Consider the following 16,935-nt stretch of genomic DNA (forward strand, 5'->3'; position numbering starts at 1 on the left):
ACACTGGGGGGGTAGGATACTAGAATGCAGGTAGGAGGTGCAGCCCTACAGACACTGGGGGGGAGGGATGGTGATAGTAGAATGCAGGGAGGAGGTGCAACTGTACAGACACTGGGGGGGGGGAGGGGATAGTAGAATGCAGGGAGGAGGTGCAACTGTACAGACACTGGGGGGAGAGGGGATAGTAGAATGCAGGGAGGAGGTGCAACTCTACAGACACTGGGGGGGGTAGTAGAATGCAGGGAGGAGGTGCAGCTCTACAGACACTGGGGGGTAGGATACTAGAATGCAGGGAGGAGGTGCAGCTCTACAGACACTGGGGGGGTAGGATACTAGAATGCAGGTAGGAGGTGCAGCCCTACAGACACTGGGGGGGAGGGATGGTGATAGTAGAATGCAGGGAGGAGGTGCAACTGTACAGACACTGGGGGGGGGGAGGGGATAGTAGAATGCAGGGAGGAGGTGCAACTGTACAGACACTGGGGGGAGAGGGGATAGTAGAATGCAGGGAGGAGGTGCAACTCTACAGACACTGGGGGGGGTAGTAGAATGCAGGGAGGAGGTGCAGCTCTACAGACACTGGGGGGTAGGATACTAGAATGCAGGGAGGAGGTACAGCCCTACAGACACTGGGGGGGGGGATGGGGATAGTAGAATGCAGGGAGGAGGTGCAACTCTACAGACACAGGGGGGGGGATAGTAGAACGCAGGGAGGAGGTGCACCCTAGAGACTGGGGGGGGGGGGGGAAGATATCAGAACGCAGGGAGGAGGTGCACCCTAGAGACTGGGGGGGGCGGGGGGAGATATCAGAACGCAGGGAGGAGGTGCACCCTAGAGACTCGGGGGGGGGGGGGGGGGGAGAGATATCAGAACGTAGGGAGGAGGTGCACCCTAGAGACTGGGGGGGGGGGGAGATATCAGAACGCAGGGAGGAGATGCACCCTAGAGACTGGGGGGGGGGGAGATATCAGAGCGCAGGGAGGAGGTGCACCCTAGAGACTGGGGGGGGGGGGAGATATCAGAACGCAGGGAGGAGGTGCAGCCTAGAGACTGGGGGGGGTAAGATATCAGAACGCAGGTAGGAGGTGCACCCTAGAGACTGGGGGGGGCAGGGATATCAGAACGCAGGGAGGAGGTGCGGCCTAGAGACTGGGGGGGGGGAAGATATCAGAACGCAGGGAGGAGGTGCATCCTAGAGACTGGGGGGGGGGGGAGATATCAGAACGCAGGGAGGAGGTGCACCCTAGAGACTGGGGGGGGTCAGATATCAGAACGCAGGGAGGAGGTGCACCCTAGAAACTGGGGGGGGGGAGATATCAGAACGCAGGGAGGAGGTGCACCCTAGAGACTGGGGGGGGGGGGAGATATCAGAACGCAGGGAGGAGGTGCACCCTAGAGACTGGGGGGGGGAGATATCAGAACGCAGGAAGGAGGTGCACCCTAGAGACTGGGGGGGGCAGAGATATCAGAACGCAGGGAGGAGGTGCATCCTAGAGACTGGGGGGGGGGGGGAGATATCAGAACGCAGGGAGGAGTTGCATCCTAGAGACTGGGGGGGGGAGATATCAGAACGCAGGGAGGAGGTGCAACCTAGAGACTGGGGGGGGGGGGGGGAGATATCAGAACGCAGGGAGGAGGTGCATCCTAGAGACTGGGGGGGGGGGGAGATATCAGAACGCAGGGAGGAGGTGCACCCTAGAGACTGGGGGGGGGAGATATCAGAACGCAGGGAGGAGGTGCATCCTAGAGACTGGGGAGGGGGGGGGGGGAGATATCAGAACGCAGGGAGGAGGTGCACCCTAGAGACTGGGGGGGGTGGGGGGGGGAGATATCAGAACGCAGGGAGGAGGTGCACCCTAGAGACTGGGGGGAAGGTGGTGATGGAGAGTAACAGTATTGGGCCTGATAATCATTAAGACCGATTAGCCGTAATGTAATAAAATATAATATGTCTCGCTGTAAAATGACTGCTGTAACAATACTGACACATATGTACCGTGTACAGGACCCCCGGACAGACCCTGACTCTATAGACCTACCTCTAGGATGCGATGGCTGTACTGGTTCCCGCGTTCCCAGCAGCCTAAGCGCACCCCTTTATCCCAGGGATAGAAGCCCACGCAGGCTTCCGTGGCAAACAGGAAGTAGTCTGGGAAGAGGCGGTGCGTACTGCCGAGACTGATGTCAGCTGGGACGAGCGCGTCCATGTACCAGTGCACGGCGATTCCATGGACGTAGCGAGCAGCCTCCAAATCAGACAGGATCTGGGAGATAAGCCGAGAGAGCACTTAGATTAGACCATGAGGGCCGGAATCACTGACTGCGCCATCCGGAGACATTCTTATCTCCGCCATTCCCCTGCAACCGCTAAACTGGCGTTTCTGGGCGGCAACAAAGCCAACATTTTGTGGGCATGTCATGGGCACGTAGCCAGAGTTCCACATTACTGTCCAGCGTATGACGAGGTGACGGACGTCCTGTAGCCAGCATGGGATGGCTGTAAGTGCTGATAGTGATGCTGCTGTCGCACTGAAGGTGGTAATTGGCCCTACAGTAACGCAAACGATTGCTGGGACGATGTGCTGAATTCTCAGAAATATGGAAGCCAGCATCATGCAACTAAGTGACTATTGTTCACTCTTCAGACAAGCAGAACAGTTATTGCATTTCTCTCTATTACACTATAGACAATATACAACAGACTGTATTCTGCGTTTGTCCTATGAATCCTGCAGTGTTTCCGGGTTATGTCAGTCATGTCAGATTGCATGATGGGAGCCCAAATATTCTGAGACTCAATATCGGTCACTGACCGACCCCCAGCAGCCGTCATCCATCTAGTGCAGTGACATGAAACATGCTCAGACTAATACACCTTCTAAGGCCGGACACTGCACTTATGTAGGACATGAGAATACAGCCCCAATACGGTCTGGTCACCCCAGATGGAGAGATGCGCTGACCTGTCACCCTTAGGGTCAGTTACGTGGTGAGGACAGGGATGTGCTGACCTGTCACCCTTAGGGTCAGTTATGTGGTGGGGACGGGTAAGTGCTGACCTGTCACCCTTAGGGTCAGTTATGTGGTGAGGACAGGGATGTGCTGACCTGTCACCCTTAGGGTCAGTTATGTGGTGAGGACAGGGATGTGCTGACCTGTCACCCCTAGGGTCAGTTATGTGGTGGGGGACAGGGATGTGCTGACCTGTCATCCTTAGGGTCAGTTATGTGGTGAGGACAGGGATGTGCTGACCTGTCATCCTTAGGGTCAGTTATGTGGTGGGGACAGGGATGTGCTGACCTGTCATCCTTAGGGTCAGTCATGTGGTGAGGACAGGGATGTGCTGACCTGTCACCCTTAGGGTCAGTTATGTGGTGAGGACAGGGATGTGCTGAGGTGTCATCCTTAGGGTCAGTTATGTGGTGAGGACAGGGATGTGCTGACCTGTCACCCTTAGGGTCAGTTATGTGGCGGGGACAGAGATGTGCTGACCTGTCATCCTTAGGGTCAGTTATGTGGTAAAGACAGGGATGTGCTGACCTGTCATCCTTAGGGTCAGTCATGTGGTGAGGACAGGGATGTGCTGACCTGTTATCCTTAGGGTCAGTTATGTGGTGAGGACAGGGATGTGCTGAGGTGTCATCCTTAGGGTCAGTTATGTGGTGAGGACAGGGATGTGCTGAGCTGTCACCCTTAGGGTCAGTTATGTGGTGAGGACGGGGATGTGCTGAGCTGTCACCCTTAGGGTCAGTTATGTGGTGGGGGACAGGGATGTGCTGACCTGTCATCCTTAGGGTCAGTTATGTGGTGGGGACAGGGATGTGCTGAGCTGTCACCCTTAGGGTCAGTTATGTGGTGAGGACGGGGATGTGCTGAGCTGTCACCCTTAGGGTCAGTTATGTGGTGGGGGACAGGGATGTGCTGACCTGTCATCCTTAGGGTCAGTTATGTGGTGGGGACAGGGATGTGCTGTCATCCTTAGGGTCAGTTATGTGGTGTGGACGGGGATGTGCTGACCTGTCATCCTTAGGGTCAGTTATGTGGTGGGGGACAGGGATGTGCTGACCTGTCATCCTTAGGGTCAGTTATGTGGTGAGGACGGGGATGTGCTGACCTGTCATCCTTAGGGTCAGTTATGTGGTGAGGACGGGAATGTGCTGACCTGTCACCCTTAGGGTCAGTTATGTGGTGAGGACAGCGATGTGCTGTCATCCTTAGGGTCAGTTATGTGGTGAGGACAGGGATGTGCTGAGCTGTCACCCTTAGGGTCAGTTATGTGGTGAGGCCAGGGATGTGCTGACCTGTTATCCTTAGGGTCAGTTATGTGGTGAGAACAGGGATGTGCAGACCTGTCACACTTAGGGTCAGTTATGTGGTGAGGACAGGGATGTGCTGACCTGTCATCCTTAGGGTCAGTTATGTGGTGGGGACAGGGATGTGCTGACCTGTCATCCTTAGGGTCAGTTATGTGGTGGGGACGGGGATGTACTGACCTGTCACCCTTAGGGTCAGTTATGTGGTGAGGACAGGGATGTGGTGACCTGTCATCCTTAGGGTCAGTTATGTGGTGGGGGACAGGGATGTGCTGACCTGTCATCCTTAGGGTCAGTTATGTGGTGAGGACGGGGATGTGCTGACCTGTCATCCTTAGGGTCAGTTATGTGGTGGGGACGGGGATGTACTGACCTGTCATCCTTAGGGTCAGTTATGTGGTGAGGACGGGGATGTGCTGACCTGTCACCCTTAGGGTCAGTTATGTGGTGGGGACGGGGATGTACTGACCTGTCATCCTTAGGGTCAGTTATGTGGTGAGGACGGGAATGTGCTGACCTGTCACCCTTAGGGTCAGTTATGTGGTGAGGACAGGGATGTGGTGACCTGTCATCCTTAGGGTCAGTTATGTGGTGGGGACAGGGATGTGCTGACCTGTCATCCTTAGGGTCAGTTATGGGGTGAGGACAGGGATGTACTGACCTGTCATCCTTAGGGTCAGTTATGTGGTGAGGACGGGGATGTGCTGACCTGTCATCCTATTGTCAGTTATATGGTGAGGACGGGGATGTGCTGACCCGTCACCCTTAGGGTGGGATGTGCTGACCTATCACCCTTAGGGTCAGTTATGTGGTGAGGACTGGGATGTGCTGAGCTGTCATCCTTAGGGTCAGTTATGTGGTGGGGACAGGGATGTGCTGACCTGTCATCCTTAGGGTCAGTTATGTGGTGGGGACAGGGATGTGCTGACCTGTCATCCTTAGGGTCAGTTATGTGGTGAGGACGGGGATGTGCTGACCTGTCATCCTTAGGGTCAGTTATGTGGTGAGGACGGGGATGTGCTGACCTGTCATCCTTAGGGTCAGTTATGTGGTGAGGACGGGGATGTGCTGACCTGTCACCCTTAGGGTCAGTTATGTGGTGGGGACAGGGATGTGCTGACCTGTCATCCTTAGGTTCAGTTATGTGGAGGGGGATGTGCTGACCTGTCATCCTTAGGGTCAGTTATGTGGTGGGGGACAGGGATGTGCTGACCTGTCATCCTTAGGTTCAGTTATGTGGAGGGGGATGTGCTGACCTGTCATCCTTAGGGTCAGTTATGTGGTGGGGGACAGGGATGTGCTGACCTGTCATCCTTAGGGTCAGTTATGTGGTGAGGACAGGGATGTGCTGACCTGTCATCCTTAGGGCCAGTTATGTGGTGAGGACAGGGATGTGCTGACCTGTCATCCTTAGGGTCAGTTATGGGGTGAGGACAGGGATGTGCTGACCTGTCATCCTTAGGGTCAGTTATGTGGTGGGGACAGGGATGTGCTGACCTGTCATCCTTAGGGTCAGTCATGTGGTGAGGACAGGGATGTGCTGACCTGTCATCCTTAGGGTCAGTTATGTGGACGGGGATGTGCTGACCTGTCATCCTTAGGGTCAGTTATGTGGTGAGGACAGGGATGTGCTGACCTGTCATCCTTAGGGTCAGTTATGTGGACGGGGATGTGCTGACCTGTCATCCTTAGGGTCAGTTATGTGGTGAGGACAGGGATGTGATGACCTGTTATCCTTAGGGTCAGTTATGTGGTGGGGACAGGGATGTGCTGACCTGTCATCCTTAGGGTCAGTTATGTGGTGAGGACAGGGATGTGATGACCTGTTATCCTTAGGGTCAGTTATGTGGTGGGGACGGGGATGTGCTGACCTGTCATCCTTAGGGTCAGTTATGTGGTGAGGACAGGGATGTGCTCCCCTGTCATCCTTAGTCCCAGTTATGTGGTGAGGACAGCGATGTGCTGTCATCCTTAGGGTCAGTTATTTGGTGGGGACAGGGATGTGCTGACCTGTCATCCTCAGGGTCAGTTATGTGGTGAGGACGGGGATGTGCTGTCATCCTTAGGGTCAGTTATGTGGTGAGGACAGGGATGTGCTGACCTGTCATCCTTAGGGTCAGTTATGTGGTGAGGACAGGGATGTGCTGACCTGTCATCCTTAGGGTCAGTTATGTGGTGAGGACAGGGATGTGCTGACCTGTCACCCTTAGGGTCAGTTATGTGGTGAGGACGGGGATGTGGTGACCTGTCACCCTTAGGGTCAGTTATGTGGTGAGGACAGGGATGTGCTGACCTGTCACCCTTAGGGTCAGTTATGTGGTGAGGACAGGGATGTGCTGACCTGTCATCCTTAGGGGCAGTTATGTGGTGAGGACAGGGATGTGCTGACCTGTCACCCTTAGGGTCAGTTATGTGGTGAGGACAGGGATGTGATGACCTGTTATCCTTAGGGTCAATTATGTGGTGGGGACAGGGATGTGCTGACCTGTCATCCTTAGTCCCAGTTATGTGGTGAGGACAGCGATGTGCTGACCTGTCATCCTTAGGGTCAGTTATGTGGTGGGGGGCAGGGATGTGCTGACCTGTCACCCTTAGGGTCAGTTATGTGGGGAGGACAGGGATGTACTGACCTGTCACCCTTAGGGTCAGTTATGTGGTGAGGACAGGGATGTACTGACCTGTCATCCTTAGGGTCAGTTATGTGGTGAGGACAGGGATGTGCTGACCTCTCATCCTTAGGGTCAGTTAAGTGGTGAGGACAGGGATGTGCTGACCTGTCATCCTTAGGGTCAGTTATGTGGTGAGGACGGGGATGTAATGACCTGTCATCCTTAGGGTCAGTTATGTGGTGAGGACGGGGATGTGCTGACCTGTCATCCTTAGGGTCAGTTATGTGGTGGGGGACAGGGATGTGCTGACATGTCACCCTTAGGGTCAGTTATGTGGTGGGGGACAGGGATGTGCTGACCTGTCATCCTTAGGGTCAGTTATGTGGACGGGGATGTGCTGACCTGTCATCCTTGGGGTCAGTTATGTGGTGAGGACAGGGATGTGCTGACCTGTCATCCTTAGGGTCAGATATGTGGTGAGGACAGGGATGTGCTGACCTGTCACCCTTAGGGTCAGTTATGTGGTGAGGACAGGGATGTGCTGACCTGTCATCCTTAGGGTCAGTTATGTGGTGAGGACAGGGATGTGCTGACCTGTCATCCTTAGGGTCAGTAATGTGGTGGGGGACAGGGATGTGCTGACCTGTCATCCTTAGGGTCAGTTATGTGGTGAGGACAGGGATGTGCTGACCTGTCATCCTTAGGGTCAGTTATGTGGTGGGGACAGGGATGTGCTGACCTGTCACCCTTAGGGTCAGTTATGAGGACGGGGATGTGCTGACCTGTCATCCTTAGGGTCAGTCATGTGGTGAGGACGGGATGTGCTGACCTGTCACCCTTATGGTCAGTTATGTGGTGAGGACAGGGATGTGCTGACCTGTCACCCTTAGGGTCAATTATGTGGTGGGGACAGGGATGTGCTGACCTCTCATCCTTAGGGTCAGTTATGTGGTAGGGACAGGGATGTGCTGACCTGTCATCCTTAGGGTCAGTTATGTGGTGAGGACGGGGATGTGCTGACCTGTCATCCTTAGGGTCAGTTATGTGGTGGGGACGGGGATGTGCTAACCTGTCACCCTTAGGGTCAGTTATGTGGTGAGGACAGGGATGTGCTGAGCTGTCACCCTTAGGGTCAGTTATGTGGTGAGGACAGGGATGTGCTGACCTGTCATCCTTAGGGTCAGTTATGTGGTGGGGACAGGGATGTGCTGACCTGTCACCCTTAGGGTCAGTTATGTGGTGAGGACAGGGATGTGCTGACCTGTCATCCTTAGGGTCAGTTATGTGGTGGGGACAGGGATGTGCTGACCTGTCATCCTTAGGGTCAGTTATGGGGACGGGGATGTGCTGACCTGTCACCCTTAGGGTCAGTTATGTGGTGAGGACAGGGATGTGCTGACCTGTCATCCTTAGGTTCAGTTATGTGGACGGGGATGTGCTGACCTGTCATCCTTAGGGTCAGTTATGTGGTGGGGGACAGGGATGTGCTGACCTGTCACCCTTAGGGTCAGTTATGTGGTGAGGACAGGGATGTGCTGACCTGTCATCCTTAGGGTCAGTTATGTGGTGGAGACGGGGATGTGCTGACCTGTCACCCTTAGTGTCAGTTATGTGGTGAGGACAGGGATGTGCTGACCTGTCATCCTTAGGGTCAGTTATGTGGTGAGGACAGGGATGTGCTGACCTGTCATCCTTAGTGTCAGTTATGTGGTGAGGACAGGGATGTGCTGACCTGTCACCCTTAGGGTCAGTTATGTGGTGAGGACAGGGATGTGCTGACATGTCATCCTTAGGGTCAGTTATGTGGTGAGGACAGGGAAGTGCTGACCTGTCACCCTTAGGGTCAGTTATGTGGTGAGGACAGGGATGTGCTGACCTGTCATCCTTAGGGTCAGTTATGGGGTGAGGACAGGGATGTGCTGACCTGTCATCCTTAGGGTCAGTTATGTGGTGAGGACAGGGATGTGCTGACCTGTCATCCTTAGGGTCAGTTATGTGGTGAGGACAGGGATGTGCTGACCTGTCACCCTTAGGGTCAGTTATGTGGTGGGGACGGGGATGTGCTGACCTGTCACCCTTAGGGTCAGTTATGTGGTGGGGGACAGGGATGTGCTGACCTGTCATCCTTAGGGTCAGTTATGGGGTGAGGACAGGGATGTGCTGACCTGTCATCCTTAGGGTCAGTTATGTGGTGAGGACGGGGATGTGCTGACCTGTCATCCTTAGGGTCAGTTATGTGGTGAGGACAGGGATGTGCTGACCTGTCATCCTTAGGTTCAGTTATGTGGTGAGGACAGGGATGTGCTGACCTGTCATCCTTAGGGTCAGTTATGTGGTGAGGACGGTGATGTGCTGTCATCCTTAGGGTCAGTTATGTGGTGAGGACGAGGATGTGCTGACCTGTCATCCTTAGGGTCAGTTATGTGGTGAGGACAGGGATGTGCTGACATGTCACCCTTAGGGTCAGTTATGTGGTGAGGACAGGGATGTGCTGACCTGTCATCCTTAGGGTCAGTTATGTGGTGGGGGACAGGGATGTGCTGACCTGTCATCCTTAGGGTCAGTTATGTGGTGAGGACAGGGATGTGCTGACATGTCATCCTTAGGGTCAGTTATGTGGTGAGGACAGGGATGTGCTGACCTGTCATCCTTAGGGTCAGTTATGTGGTGAGGACAGCGATGTGCTGTCATCCTTAGGGTCAGTTATGTGGTGAGGACAGGGATGTGCTGACCAGTCATCCTTAGGGTCAGTTATGTGGTGAGGATGGGGATGTGCTGACCTGTCACCCTTAGGGTCAGTTATGTGGTGAGGACAGGGATGTGCTGACCTGTCATCCTTAGGGTCAGTTATGTGGTGAGGACAGGGATGTGCTGACCTGTCATCCTTAGGGTCAGTTATGTGGTGAGGACAGGGATGTGCTGACCTGTCATCCTTAGGGTCAGTTATGTGGTGAGGACAGGGATGTGCTGACCTGTCATCCTTAGGGTCAGTTATGTGGTGAGGACAGGGATGTACTGACCTGTCATCCTTAGGGTCAGTTATTTGGTGGGGGACAGGGATGTGCTGACCTTTGACCTTTAGGGTCAGTTATGTGGTGGGGGACAGGGATGTGCTGACCTGTCATCCTTAGGGTCAGTTATGTGGACGGGGATGTGCTGACCTGTCATCCTTAGGGTCAGTTATGTGGTGTTGGACAGGGATGTGCTGACCTGTCATCCTTAGGGTCAGTTATGTGGTGAGGACAGGGATGTGCTGACCTGTCACCCTTAGGGTCAGTTATGTGGTGAGGACAGGGATGTGCTGACCTGTCATCCTTAGGGTCAGTTATGTGGTGAGGACAGGGATGTGCTGACCTGTCATCCTTAAGGTCAGTTATGTGGTGGGGACAGGGATGTGCTGACATGTCACCCTTAGGGTCAGTTATGTGGTGAGGACAGGGATGTGCTGACCTGTCACCCTTAGGGTCAGTTATGTGGTGAGGACAGGGATGTGCTGACCTGTCACCCTTAGGGTCAGTTATGTGGTGGGGACAGGGATGTGCTGACCTGTCATCCTTAGGGTCAGTTATGTGGTGAGGACAGGGATGTGCTGACCTGTCATCCTTAGGGTCAGTAATGTGGTGGGGACAGGGGATGTGCTGACCTGTCATCCTTAGGGTCAGTTATGTGGTGAGGACAGGGATGTGCTGACCTGTCATCCTTAGGGTCAGTTATGTGGTGAGGACAGGGATGTGCTGACCTGTCATCCCTAGGGTCAGTTATGTGGTGAGGACGGGGATGTGCTGACCATTCTACCTTAGGGTTAGTTATGTGGTGGGGACAGGGATGTGCTGATCTGTCCCCCTTAGGGTCAGTTATGAGGACGGGGATGTGCTGACCTGTCACCCTTAGGGTCAGTTATGTGGTGAGGACAGGGATGTGCTGACCTGTCACCCTTAGGGTCAGTTATGTGGTGGGGACAGGGATGTGCTGACCTCTCATCCTTAGGGTCAGTTATGTGGTGGGGACAGGGATGTGCTGACCTCTCATCCTTAGGGTCAGTTATGTGGTGGGGACAGGGATGTGCTGACCTGTCACCCTTAGGGTCAGTTATGTGGTGAGGACGGGGATGTGCTGACCTGTCATCCTTAGGGTCAGTTATGTGGTGGGGACAGGGATGTGCTGACCTGTCATCCTTAGGGTCAGTTATGTGGTGAGGACAGGGATGTGCTGTCATCCTTAGGGTCAGTTATGTGGTGAGGACAGGGATGTGCTGTCATCCTTAGGGTCAGTTATGTGGTGAGGACAGGGATGTGCTGTCATCCTTAGGGTCAGTTATGTGGTGAGGACAGGGATGTGCTGACCTGTCATCCTTAGGGTCAGTTATGTGGTGAGGACAGGGATGTGCTGACCTCTCATCCTTAGGGTCAGTTATGAGGTGAGGACGGGGATGTGCTGACCTCTCATCCTTAGGGTCAGTTATGTGGTGAGGACGGGGATGTGCTGACCATTCTACCTTAGGGTCAGTTATGTGGTGGGGACAGGGATGTGCTGACCATTCTACCTTAGGGTCAGTTATGTGGTGGGGACAGGGATGTGCTGATCTGTCACCCTTAGGGTCAGTTATGAGGACGGGGATGTGCTGACCTGTCACCCTTAGGGTCAGCTATGTGGTGAGGACAGGGATGTGCTGACCTGTCACTCTTAGGGTCAGTTATGAGGACGGGAATGTGCTGACCTGTCATCCTTAAGGTCAGTTATGTGGTGGGGACAGGGATGTGCTGACATGTCACCCTTAGGGTCAGTTATGAGGACGGGGATGTGCTGACCTGTCACCCTTAGGGTCAGTTATGTGGTGAGGACAGGGATGTGCTGACCTGTCACCCTTAGGGTCAGTTATGTGGTGGGGACAGGGATGTGCTGACCTCTCATCCTTAGGGTCAGTTATGTGGTGGGGACAGGGATGTGCTGACCTCTCATCCTTAGGGTCAGTTATGTGGTGAGGACGGGGATGTGCTGACCTGTCATCCTTAGGGTCAATTATGTGGTGGGGACAGGGATGTGCTAACCTGTCACCCTTAGGGTCAGTTATGTGGTGGGGACAGGGATGTGCTGACCTGTCACCCTTAGGGTCAGTTATGTGGTGAGGACAGGGATGTGCTGACCTGTCACCCTTAGGGTCAGTTATGTGGTGAGGACGGGAATGTGCTGACCTGTCATCCTTAGGGTCAGTTATGTGGTGAGGACAGGGATGTGCTGACCTGTCATCCTTAGGGTCAGATATATGGTGAGGACAGGGATGTGCTGACCTGTCACCCTTAGGGTCAGTTATGTGGTGAGGACAGGGATGTGCTGACCTGTCACCCTTAGGGTCAGTTATGTGGACAGGGATGTGCTGACCTGTCATCCTTAGGGTCAGTTATGTGGTGAGGACAGGGATGTGCTGACCTGTCACCCTTAGGGTCAGTTATGGGGTGAGGACAGGGATGTGCTGACCTGTCATCCTTAGGTTCAGTTATGTGGACGGGGATGTGCTGACCTGTCATCCTTAGGGTCAGTTATGTGGTGAGGACAGGGATGTGCTGACCTGTCATCCTTAGGGTCAGTTATGTGGTGAGGACAGGGATGTGCTGACCTGTCATCCTTAGGGTCAGTTATGTGGTGAGGACAGGGATGTGCTGACCTGTCATCCTTAGGGTCAGTTATGTGGTGAGGACAGGGATGTGCTGACCTGTCATCCTTAGGGTCAGTTATGTGGTGAGGACGGGGATGTGCTGACCTGTCATCCTTAGGGTCAGTTATGTGGTGAGGACAGGGATGTGCTGACCTGTCATCCTTAGGGTCAGTTATGTGGTGGGGACAGGGATGTGCTGAGCTGTCATCCTTAGGGTCAGTTATGTGGTGAGGACAGGGATGTGCTGACCTGTCATCCTTAGGGTCAGTTATGTGGTGAGGACGGGGATGTGCTGACCTGTCATCCTTAGGGTCAGTTATGTGGTGGGGGACAGGGATGTGCTGACCTGTCATCCTTAGGGTCAGTTATGTGGTGAGGACAGGGATGTGCTGACCTGTCATCCTTAGGGTCAGTTATGTGGTGGGGGACAGGGATGTGCTGACCTGTCACCCTTAGGGTCAGTTATGTGGTGAGGACAGGGATGTGCTGATCTATCACCCTTAGGGTCAGTTATGTGGTGGGGGACAGGGATGTGCTGACCTGTCATCCTTAGGGTCAGTTATGTGGTGAGGACAGGGATGTGCTGATCTATCACCCTTAGGGTCAGTTATGTGGTGAGGACAGGGATGTGCTGACCTGTCATCCTTAGGGTCAGTTATGTGGTGAGGACAGGGATGTGCTGACCTGTCACCCTTAGGGTCAGTTATGGGGTGAGGACAGGGATGTGCTGACCTGTCATCCTTAGGGTCAGTTATGTGGTGAGGACAGGGATGTGCTGACCTGTCACCCTTAGGGTCAGTTATGTGGACAGGGATGTGCTGACCTGTCATCCTTAGGGTCAGTTATGTGGTGGGGGACAGGGATGTGCTGACCTGTCACCCTTAGGGTCAGTTATGTGGTGAGGACAGGGATGTGCTGACCTGTCACCCTTAGGGTCAGTTATGGGGTGAGGACAGGGATGTGCTGACCTGTCATCCTTAGGGTCAGTTATGTGGTGAGGACAGGGATGTGCTGACCTGTCATCCTTAGGGTCAGTTATGTGGACGGGGATGTGCTGACCTGTCATCCTTAGGGTCAGTTATGTGGTGAGGACAGGGATGTGCTGACCTGTCATCCTTAGGGTCACTTATGGGGTGAGGACAGGGATGTGCTGACCTGTCATCCTTAGGGTCAGTTATGTGGTGAGGACAGGGATGTGCTGACCTGTCATCCTTAGGGTCAGTTATGTGGTGAGGACAGGGATGTGCTGACCTGTCATCCTTAGGGTCAGTTATGTGGTGAGGACAGGGATGTGCTGACCTGTCATCCTTAGGGTCAGTTATGTGGTGAGGACAGGGATGTGCTGACCTGTCATCCTTAGGGTCAGTTATGTGGTGAGGACGGGGATGTGCTGACCTGTCATCCTTAGGGTCAGTTATGTGGTGAGGACAGGGATGTGCTGACCTGTCATCCTTAGGGTCAGTTATGTGGTGGGGACAGGGATGTGCTGAGCTGTCATCCTTAGGGTCAGTTATGTGGTGAGGACGGGGATGTGCTGACCTGTCATCCTTAGGGTCAGTTATGTGGTGGGGGACAGGGATGTGCTGACCTGTCATCCTTAGGGTCAGTTATGTGGTGAGGACAGGGATGTGCTGACCTGTCATCCTTAGGGTCAGTTATGTGGTGGGGGACAGGGATGTGCTGACCTGTCACCCTTAGGGTCAGTTATGTGGTGAGGACAGGGATGTGCTGACCTGTCACCCTTAGGGTCAGTTATGGGGTGAGGACAGGGATGTGCTGAGCTGTCATCCTTAGGGTCAGTTATGTGGTGAGGACAGGGATGTGCTGACCTGTCACCCTTAGGGTCAGTTATGTGGACAGGGATGTGCTGACCTGTCATCCTTAGGGTCAGTTATGTGGTGGGGGACAGGGATGTGCTGACCTGTCACCCTTAGGGTCAGTTATGTGGTGAGGACAGGGATGTGCTGACCTGTCACCCTTAGGGTCAGTTATGGGGTGAGGACAGGGATGTGCTGACCTGTCATCCTTAGGGTCAGTTATGTGGTGAGGACAGGGATGTGCTGACCTGTCATCCTTAGGGTCAGTTATGTGGTGAGGACAGGGATGTGCTGACCTGTCATCCTTAGGGTCAGTTATGTGGTGAGGACAGGGATGTGCTGACCTGTCATCCTTAGGGTCAGTTATGTGGTGAGGACGGGGATGTGCTGACCTGTCATCCTTAGGGTCAGTTATGTGGTGAGGACAGGGATGTGCTGACCTGTCATCCTTAGGGTCAGTTATGTGGTGAGGACAGGGATGTGCTGACCTGTCATCCTTAGGGTCAGTTATGTGGTGAGGACAGGGATGTGCTGAGCTGTCATCCTTAGGGTCAGTTATGTGGTGAGGACGGGGATGTGCTGACCTGTCATCCTTAGGGTCAGTTATGTGGTGAGGACGGGGATGTGCTGACCTGTCATCCTTAGGGTCAGTTATGTGGTGGGGGACAGGGATGTGCTGACCTGTCATCCTTAGGGTCAGTTATGTGGTGAGGACAGGGTTGTGCTGACCTGTCACCCTTAGGGTCAGTTATGAGGACGGGGATGTGCTGACCTGTCATCCTTAGGGTCAGTTATGTGGTGGGGGACAGGGATGTGCTGACCTGTCATCCTTAAGGTCAGTTATGTGGTGGGGACAGGGATGTGCTGACCTGTCACCCTTAGGGTCAGTTATGTGGTGAGGACAGGGATGTGCTGATCTGTCATCCTTAGGGTCAGTTATGTGGTGAGGACGGGGATGTGCTGACCTGTCATCCTTAGGGTCAGTTATGTGGTGAGGACGGGGATGTGCTGACCTGTCACCCTTAGGGTCAGTTATATGATGGGGACGGGGATGTGCTAACCTGTCACCCTTAGGGTCAGTTATGTGGTGAGGACAGGGATGTGCTGTCACCCTTAGGGTCAGTTATGTGGTGAGGACAGGGATGTGCTGACCTGTCACCCTTAGGGTCAGTTATGTGGTGAAGACAGGGATGTGGTGACCTGTCACCCTTAGGGTCAGTTATGTGGTGGGGACAGGGATGTGCTGACCTGTCATCCTTAGGGTCAGTTATGTGGTGAGGACAGGCATGTGCTGACCTGTCACCCTTAGGGTCAGTTATGTGGTGAGGACAGGGATGTGCTGACCTGTCACACTTAGGCTCAGTTATGTGGTGAGGACAGGGATGTGCTGACCTGTCATCCTTAGGGTCAGTTATGTGGTGAGGACAGGGATGTGCTGACCTGTCATCCTTAGGGTCAGTTATGTGGTGGGGGACAGGGATGTGCTGACCTGTCATCCTTAGGGTCAGTTATGTGGTGAGGACAGGGATGTGCTGACCTGTCATCCTTAGGGTCAGTTATGTGGTGGGGGACAGGGATGTGCTGACCTGTCACCCTTAGGGTCAGTTATGTGGTGAGGACAGGGATGTGCTGACCTGTCACCCTTAGGGTCAGTTATGGGGTGAGGACAGGGATGTGCTGACCTGTCATCCTTAGGGTCAGTTATGTGGTGAGGACAGGGATGTGCTGACCTGTCACCCTTAGGGTCAGTTATGTGGTGAGGACGGGGATGTGCTGACCTGTCTCCCTTAGGGTCAGTTATGTGGTGAGGACGGGGATGTGCTGACCGGTCCCCCTTAGGGTCAGTTATGTGGTGAGGACGGGGATGTGCTGACCTGTCATCCTTAGGGTCAGTTATCTGGAGGTAGACGAGGTTCTGCTTCCGTTTCGCCACATACATTAGAATTAGCAGCCCCCAGCACTGGTTTTTCACACTGACCATAAATAATTTGATTTGGTCCTGGTCCACCAACCTGTGACGCCCCTGCATTGCCCCGCGGCACCCTGTTTAGGAGGCACCGATGCATAGTATATTGTGCTTCTCCCTCACACTGACAGGGCTACACCCATCCCTGTAAGCGTAATAAGCCTCATCCTCCTACTCGCTCCTGTCCGACGCCTATTACCTGCTGTAATCCTGTCATTTACAGATAGGAATCCGCTCCCCGGCTGTCCTGTGCCCTGCAGTCCTGATCCAGAGCAAGCGTTAGAAGGAACCAGATATGGGCACTAACAAAGATGTGCTGCAGCAGCCATTTCCAGGTAGCGGCTACTACTCTCTTACACCTGGTGCGCAGCTAGCAGTCACAGTGGGTCTGGAGACTGACTGCGACCAGTACGGCGTTCAGTAACGTCAGGATACTAATGGTAAAGGGGACCCACCTACATCACAATCCTCATATGCCCCCAGACCTGCCCACATGCCCCCACTCAGTGCTGGCCTATAACCTCATTACAGTAACACACTCATTCATTGCCTGACCAAACCTGCCCCTCGGTGTGG

At 54.1% G+C, this 16,935-nt stretch overlaps 1 protein-coding gene across 2 annotated transcripts in view; it reads right to left on the reverse strand.

Moving 5' to 3' along the window:
- The window catches only part of GBA1 (glucosylceramidase beta 1), a 36,835-nt gene that overhangs the window by 12,791 nt on the left and 7,109 nt on the right, over window positions 1-16,935 (reverse strand). For both annotated transcript variants that reach the window (XM_088448473.1, XM_088448474.1), the window contains exon 8: window positions 2,041-2,265. In XM_088448473.1, the coding sequence (XP_088304599.1) occupies window positions 2,041-2,265 (225 nt within the window). The remainder of the gene's footprint in view (window positions 1-2,040; window positions 2,266-16,935) is intronic.

The sequence above is a fragment of the Taudactylus pleione genome, unplaced genomic scaffold (genome assembly GCF_031769625.1).
Source record: "Taudactylus pleione unplaced genomic scaffold, aTauple2 ptg000455l, whole genome shotgun sequence".
NCBI lineage: Eukaryota > Metazoa > Chordata > Amphibia > Anura > Myobatrachidae > Taudactylus > Taudactylus pleione.